This window comes from Oncorhynchus keta, chromosome 8, assembly GCF_023373465.1.
Source record: "Oncorhynchus keta strain PuntledgeMale-10-30-2019 chromosome 8, Oket_V2, whole genome shotgun sequence".
Lineage (NCBI taxonomy): Eukaryota > Metazoa > Chordata > Actinopteri > Salmoniformes > Salmonidae > Oncorhynchus > Oncorhynchus keta.
Window position 1 is genome coordinate 23,553,327 of NC_068428.1, and position 8,718 is coordinate 23,562,044.

General features: G+C 44.2%; 1 protein-coding gene across 1 annotated transcript; it reads right to left on the reverse strand.

Annotated features, from left to right (window-relative positions):
• Nucleotides 1–700: 700 nt before the first annotated feature.
• Nucleotides 701–8,718, reverse strand: armt1 (acidic residue methyltransferase 1). Its single transcript, XM_035760035.2, has 5 exons — nucleotides 8,572–8,718; nucleotides 7,846–7,951; nucleotides 7,288–7,529; nucleotides 6,773–6,938; nucleotides 701–3,590 (listed from the first exon to the last, which is right to left on the reverse strand). Exons 1-5 carry the CDS (start codon nucleotides 8,631–8,633, stop codon nucleotides 2,808–2,810), a joined length of 1,359 nt encoding a protein of 452 aa, XP_035615928.1. The 5' UTR covers nucleotides 8,634–8,718; the 3' UTR covers nucleotides 701–2,807.

Here is an 8,718-nt window from a genome sequence, read left to right on the forward strand (position 1 = left end):
AACCAATGTTTGAAAAGTCGTTTAATGTCTTCCCCATTCCTTTAGGTAAGTTTCAAGGGCATACAAGGACAACTCTTGACCTTCAACCTACAGTGGAAGATAACTCTGTTTCTCTAAAGGAATAACGGTGTCACTTGTTGAAATGCAGGGTGTGCCTATAGCACAACACTGTTATTACTAACTTAAGACTACTAGTATTTCCAGTCCTCAACATGTGCAAGAATTCTCAGTACATAAAAATGGACAGATCAGCTCCCCATATTACAGTATGAAGAAGATGAGCGTCTTCATTTCCACAAACAATTAATTGATATCATACTGGGGATTCAGATTTTTTCAAACTTTCTTGACAGATTGACAGCTGGATTTTAAGGGGGAAAGTAAACTTTCCCATTAAAGTGATGGTTCATTAACCTCTATCTCTGCAAACTGGGAGAAAATGGCCTCCTGTTTGACCTGCTGCCAAGAGAAGCTCCACTCTCTAGGTCTCTTCACTCAGTAAACAGCCCAGATTCAGACATGTGATGTCAAGTACTAAACAAGCAGTCTGATTATAACTCTGTTTTTTATACATGTTCCAGGATAAATTGAAGAGCATAAGAGTATGGGGAGAATGAGTAAAAGTAAATTATCTTTCTAGGTCATGCCTCGGTTGCTCTTTTCTTACTGTCATTCATTTATACAACAGTATGAGATAAGACCAGTCATTGAAGTTCTTTATTTAAACCAAGTCCATCATAATATAACAATTTTTGTTCCAGATTTCTGCAAAGAGAACAATCCAGTCATTTAGGATCACAACGGCACCAGCACTGGTTACAGAGGCATTCTAATGAGTCGTAAATAACATTTTGTACTATCAAACAAACAGAAATACATCATTAGACAGGTGTTAGTGCTATTCTTTTAACAACACCTTGTACGTGTGATTGCACTGCCCCAAAGACTATGATTTATCTATAGTTTCCCAGAGTGGGAACATTACCTTGTCGTTCAACTTCAGTTATTTAACTATGAAAATGTCAACTCCAGGACTGTGGTCACTGTGCAAACCCCGATGTATGCAAACAAAAACGCATGCAATAAATTGACAAGACAAACTGATGACATTGATTAAGACCCAGAAAATACCAGCAACCACAAGTTACTGTGATGTCTTGCCAAGCTCATGCAAAGTAAATGGCTAAAAAATAGCCGCTGGCTTTGGGTGTTAAATAAGGTCTCAACTTAAAATAACAATTCTAAACTATTCACAACAGGCCAACTTAACATGTAAATGTTCAAATGGCACCTTATTGCCTCTGATTATGAATGAAATGTGTCTCAAATCTAGATTTTGTGTAGTCGCTTTTGGGGAGACAAAAACATGACATAAATTACATAATATGGCTGGGAAAAGTCACTTAAGATCAGATAAGCATGTTTCAATTCATGACTTGGAATTTCAATGCTTCTAAATGAACTGCTTTGAACTGGAATCGAGGTAGAGCCCGACCCTAGTACTGAATGATGGCAAACAACCGTCAACACATTTGTTAAATGGGAGAAGTAAACGTCATTGTTTTGTAGTTATGCACAGATGGATTGCTAACCAGCAGTTGATCATTATTTAAATGGCAGAGGCTGGGGATCCAGAGGTCACAGCCCCATCCCACTGGATCCCTTTCCCCAGAGCTGAAGATCCCACTGGATCCCTTTCCCCAGAGCTGAAGATCCCACTGGATCCCTTTCCCCAGAGCTGAAGATCCCACTGGATCCCTTTCCCCAGAGCTGAAGATCCCACTGGATCCCTTTCCCCAGAGCTGAAGATCCCACTGGATCCCTTTCCCCAGAGCTGAAGATCCCACTGGATCCCTTTCCCCAGAGCTGAAGATCCCACTGGATCCCTTTCCCCAGAGCTGAAGATCCCACTGGATCCCTTTCCCCAGAGCTGAAGATCCCACTCACGTTCTGTGCATGTGTTTCTTTAACTCTACGCACACCCAAACTTTTGGTCACCCTCCCTTCGCATTTCTCACTGTCAATCGTGAATGATAATTCTTCCAAGTTTTACCGGTGAAACATCCATGCAGAATCTGCACGCCAAACATTTGCAATCAGTTTCATGGGCATATGCATTTAAATATTATTGAGTGTAGGCTACAGTGTTGTTTTGAAGTAGGCTACAGTGTTTTGAATTAGTTATGTACCTTCAGCACATTTTTTTGCAGATGGTATTAAACTGTAGCATACCTTTGCTGAGTGGCGTGCACTGTTGAGTTTAGAACGCATGAGAGAAAAATGTGACGATGAGCACAATCATCCTAAAAAATAAGGAATTAGGTGTTTTTTGTCATACAGTAATGTTATACTATGCAATTTTATTTGGTTATGTAGAATATTATCTTTATGTAATCTTACAATGATTCAAGTTTGATCTAACTTTATTAAACAAGCACCTTTCGCCAGAGTAGCTTCTTCTCTGGGCAGCTGAACAAATAGAACAGAGACGGTGTGTAAAGTAGAGATTACTACACATTCACAGAAGCTTCCAACCTTTAGCTGTCGGGACGACGGGTCCAGAGAAGTTGGATCTGCAGCCACTCCCTATTTAACTACCCTCCTCTTTTAAAGTATCCTCTATCATCCTCCTTTAAACCACTCTCCTCATTTAAATACATTAGGTAGTTCTACGACAAAACAAACTACACCTCTAACCTGGCATATGGTTACAAGTACACTGGCCCTGCTCACGCCCTTACTTCCTCTGATTATGATGACACCACTTATTATGATTATATTGACGTCGTTTCCTGTCCCAGACAGGTCTACTGTTCCCTGTGAGAGCTGGAGAACTGGACCACAGCGTACTTCCCGCTGGTCATCCAGCTGGGGTCCTGGGTGTTGAGGTTCTCCCCCTGCCCCGGCTGGAGCCCCACCTGGATGTTAGCCTTCAGAGTCCTCAGACTGCACAGGGGAGCTGGGCCGAATCCCCTCAGTGCCCTATCAAACGGCACCATGTGATCCCACTCCCTGTCCCCAGTCAACTTCCTGTAGTTCAGGTCTCCTTTAAACAGAATCAGGTCGGCTCCCTGCAGTGTCGCGTAGAGGTCAGGCGCGTCGCCCGCCATATCACAGTACTCATGAGGCATTGTCCAGAACGGGTGGTCGTGATAGGACCACACGCCCTCCCGTACGTAGCTCTGCCATTGGACGCCGCTCTTGGACATCCACTTGTGATTGGCGGCCAGGGTCTGGCGGATGGTCCACTGGAAGTCGTGCGAGGTGACGTCGGAGACAAACCAGGGGATGGACTTGCCATGGAAGCGGATCTCCCTGGCCAGACCAGCGGACACCAGGAAGTTAGCAAGGACCAGGTCTGTGACCAGCTCGAAGCCAGCGTTGTCCAGGACGATGTCCACCCTCCCTGGGGTGGTTTTGCCATCCTCCCCTGGTCTCTGGGCAGAGGTCAGAGCAGACCACACCATGTTGGAGTCGTCCACCAGGATAAAAGACTTCAGGTCAGACAGGGAGTCAATGGGACTGGCCTTCTGAGAGTTCTCCATGCCAGCAGAGATGGACAGGTCACACCTGTTGCCCCACAGAGACACCTAAGAGCAGGAACAGAGACATTAACTCACAGAAACTGTGATCGTAACATTTGGGATTAATTGGCAAAACAGACATAACATCAAATGATCTTTGGTAATGCGACTTCACTTTAATTTTCAACAATCAACATTTAGCTGGCCTCTTATAATAAACCCCTGAAGTTTGCACAGCTTCACCTGTGAGATGGCGCCGGAGGAGATGGCTGCCGTTTTACGGGCTCCTAACCAATTGTACTATTGTGCGTGTTTTGCGTTATTTTGAACTTATTTTATACATAATGTTTCTGCCACCGTCTCTGACCGAAAAGAGCTTCTGGATATCAGGACAGTGATTACTCACCTCGAACTGGACGAAGACCTTTTCATTAACGAGTCGGATGCAAAGGATTTACTTCAGACACCCGACACACATCCCCGTCATTCGCATGAAGAAGAGACGGAGATATCAGGGACGTAGGTCGGGGTGCCTTGTAAGGATCCCCCTCTACCATCAGTACTATTAGCCAACGTGCAATCAATGGATAACAAAATCCGATCAAGACTATGCTACCAAAAGGACATATGCTACCAAAAGGACAAATGTAATATCTTATGTTTCACTGAGTCGTGGCTGAACAACAACATGGATAACATACTGGGTTCTGTCTATCGGCAAGATAGAACAGCTGCCTCTGGTAAGACAAGGGGTGGCGGTCTGTGTCTATTTGAAAATAACAGCTAATGCATGAAATCTAATATTAAGGAAGTATCTCATGATAAGCTGTAGCCCACACTATTTACCAAGATAATTACATCTATATTTTTCGTAGCTGTCTATTTACCACTACAAACCGATGCTGGCCCTAAGACGGCTCTCAATGAGCTGTATTCCGCCACAAGAAAACAAGAAAATGTTCATCCAGAGGCGGCGCTCCTAGTGACCGGGGACTTTAATACAGGGAAACTTAAATCAGTTTTACCTCATTTCTATCAGCATGTTAAATGTGCAACCAGAGGGGGGGGGACTCTAGACGACCTTTACTCCACACACAGAGACGCGTAAAAAGCTCTCCCTCGCCCTCCATTTGACAAATCTGACCATAACGTCATCCACCTGATTCCTGCTTACAAGCAAAAGCTAAAGCAGGAAGTACCAGTGACTTGCTCAATAAGGAAGTGGTCAGATGACGCAGATGTTAAGCTACAGGACTGTTTTGCTAGCACAGACTGGAATATGTTCCGGAATTCTTCCGAATGCATTAAGGAGTACACCACATCAGTCACTGGCTTCGTCAATACGTGCATTGATGATGTCGTCCCCACAGTGACCGTACATACATACTCCAACAGCAGTCATGGATTACAGGCAACCTCCCCACTGAGCTAAAGGCTAGAGCTGCCGCTTTCAAGGAGCGGGACTCTAACCCGGACATATAAGAAATCCTACTATGCCCTCCGAAGAACCATCAAACAGGCAAAGCGTGTTGAATTGTACTACACCGGCTCCAACTCTCATCGGATGTGGCAGGGCCTGCAAACTATTACGCAGTACAAAAGGGAAGCACAGCCACGAGCTGCCCAGTGACACAAGCCTACCAGACAAGCTAAATAACTTCCATGCTTGCTTTGAGGCAAGCAACACTGTAGCATACATGAGAGCATCAGCTGTTCCGAACGACTGTATGATCATGCTCTCCATAGTCGATGTGACTAAGACCTTTAAATAGGTCAACATTCACAAGGCCGCAGGGCCAGACGGATTACAAGAACGTGTACTCTGAGCATGCGCTGACCAACTTGCGAGTGTCTTCACTGACGTTTTCAACCTGTCCCTGACCGAGTCTGTAACACCAACATGTTTCAAGTAGACCACCATAGAACTGTGCCCAAGAACATTAAGGTAACAACGCCTAAATGACTACCGACCCGTAGCACTCACATATGTAGCCATGAAGTGCTTTGAAAGGCTGGTAATGGCTCACATCAACACCATTATTCCAGAAACCCTAGACCCACTCCAATTTGCATACCACCCCAACAGATCCACAGATGATGCAATCTCTATTGCACTCCACATTGCCCTTTCAAAAGGAACACCTTTTGCTATTCAGTGACTGCAGCTCAGCGTTCAACACCATAGTACCCTCAAAGCTCATCATCAAGCTAAGAACCCTGGGACTAAACACCTCCCACTGCAACTGGATCGTGGACTTCCTGATGGGCCGCCCCCAGGTGGTAAGGGTAGGTAACAACACATCTGCCTCGCTGATCCTCAACACAGGGGCAGCTCAGGGGTGCATGCTCAATCCCCTCCTGTACTCCCTGTTCACCCATAACTGAATGGCCAAGCTTAACTCCAACACCATCATTAAGTTTGCCGACGACACATCAGTGGTAGGCCTGATCACAGAAAACGATGAGACAGCCTATAGTGAGGAGGTCAGAGTCCTGGCTGCGTGGTGCCAGGACAACAACCTCTCCCTCAACGCGAGCAAGACAAAAGAGATGATTGTAGACTACTGAAAAACGTTCTACAGCTGCACCATCATCCTGACCGGTTGCATCACCACCTGGTATGGCAACTTCTCAGCTTCCGACCTCAAGGGACTACAGAGGGGAGTGCGTATGGCCCAGTACATCTCTGGGGCCAAGCTTCCTGCCATCCAGGACCTCTATACCAAGCAGTGTGAGAGAAAGGCCCAAAAAATTGTCAAAGACTCCTGCTACCCTAGTCACATCTCTCTGCTACCGCACGGCAAGTGGTGCCGGAGCGCCAATTCTTAACAGCATCTACCCCCAAGCCATAAGACTCCTGAACAGCTAATCAAACAGGACTATTTGCATGAACCCCCCATTTTTACGCTGCTTTGTTTATTATCCATGCATAGTAACTTTACCTCTACCTACATGTACATATTACCTCAATTACCTCGACTAACCGGTTCCCCCACACATTGACTCTGTACCAGAACCCCCTGTTTATAGCATTGCTACTGTTATTTTATTGTTGCTCCTTAATTATTTGTTATTTTTCTTATATTTATAACTTTTTATTTTAGTAAATACTTTAACACTTTTTATTTTTAAACTGCATTGTTGGTTAAGGGCTTGTAAGTAAGTATTTCACTAAGGTCTACCTACACCTGTTGAATTCGGCTCATGTGACAAATACAATTTGATTTAAGATTGTTGGCAATATTCACCTGTAGTAGTTTGTAGAACTGCTCCATGAGCTGTGTCTCTGAGAGGTCGTCCATGTTCCTGTTGAATCCCTGTAGATATGTACACAGGGATATCACAGCCTGCTGGGACTCAAAGAAACTCTGCGTCTTGCTTTCATTAAACACATCAAAGTGGCTGATGGGGGGACTGGCACAGACACAAAGAGACAAAGGATACGTTAAAAGACACATAACCTAATGAGTTATCCAGTTAGTGTATCATGTATAAACGGTTTAAAGGTAGCTTATTAATAGTTGATAAATCAGTTATAACATTGGTTAAAATGAGATTAATCTCCCAAACTCGTTTTGGTTTTTGCCCTAACACAACAAGGCTGATTCAAACTATCAAAACTTGATGATTCGTTATTTGAATCAGCTGTGTAGCGCTCGGGCAAAAATCTAAACGTGGGGTCCCGAGGACCAGGAAACCCTGATCTATGCATTCCCTTCTCAAGTCTAAGCTAATGCTAACATTTAACAACACTGGTTCGCACTTGAGCCAGATGGCCTCCTGTATCCTGCGGTACATGTAGCACTCTATGTAGAGCCAGGGGGACTTGAACCAGCTGACGGGGTCCCGCTCCCCCAGTAGCCTCTGCTGTCTCTGGAGGTACTGGTTCCAGCTGTCTGTGTCCTCCAGGCCATCACACAGAACCAGGACAGGCTTGTCTGTCAGCAGCTCATTTCTCAGCTTAGAAAGAAAGCCAATGGTCCTCTTCTCTGCCTGGACTCCATCCTATGGAAACATAAGCATTTCGCTACACTCACAATAACATCTGCTTAATATGTGTATGTGACCAATACAATAACATCTGTTTAATATGTGTATGTGACCAATACAATTTGATATAGAAGAGGAGTAGGATGAAGTTGAACCATAGACTCTGATCCAAGGTCAATTTTGTGTTTTTTACCCAAGTGTTAATTGTAAGGATTTGGGGGAGGAGAAGCTGATCCAAGATCAGGATGTGTCAGGAAATAAAAAATGTCCAACATTTGGATGATTATAGCACAGTGGCTTAGGATGGACAAGTGATGGTGGTTATTCTTACCTCTCCAAACTCCTCAAAGAACTTGTTTTTGTTGCGATGGATGGTGTCAATGACTCTTGTCAGGATGGTCGGCAACCTGTCTCTCACTGTGAGATATGCAAATGAGCTGTGTGAGGAAGAAACACATGACAAATTAGAAGCAACATTTTGAATTTACAATTAAGGATGGGTGCAGATCACTATAACCACTAAGGGGATGTCTGACTCAGCTCAAGCAATTTCTTGACATGTTGCTGACCACAACTAAGTTATGAATCCTCACAGTTTAGCATCTTAGGCAACTAAGAAGAAGGAGCATGGCTAGACCTTTTTTTACTGGAATAGCACCAGAGATATAACGTTAACATGTATTGATACCACTTCATTCAGAACTGATCTGGTCTGAATAGCATTAGAAAAACAAACGCATCGTCTATAACGTTGGATGATGTAGCTAACAAAAGTTAATCTGATTTGATTGAACAGGAGCCAAGCAAGTATCAGGTGCCAATACAGAGAGATACACTTAATCACACTAGCCTACATTCCGTAGCTAATCTAGCTAGCTAACTGTAAAATGTGCTATTGCTTACCAGCTAGCTTACGTTAGCTAGTGCTGCTAGCCTACGTACCACGCTGCCCCCTTCCTGACCCAACACAATTCTGTTGAACTGCCTCTTTGATTGTATAGCTTAGATATAGTTAAAACACGGATCATAAGAGTACTAAACATAGCTGTCAACATACCCTTCAACTTTAGCAGACAGGGATGGAGGGACTAATTGGCGCAAAGCTTGATTAGCCGCCATCTTTTCAACCAGGAAGAGAATATGACAACATTCTTCTTCTGTATTATTATGGCGGTCCGCAAACAAACGTTAGTAGTGCATGCCG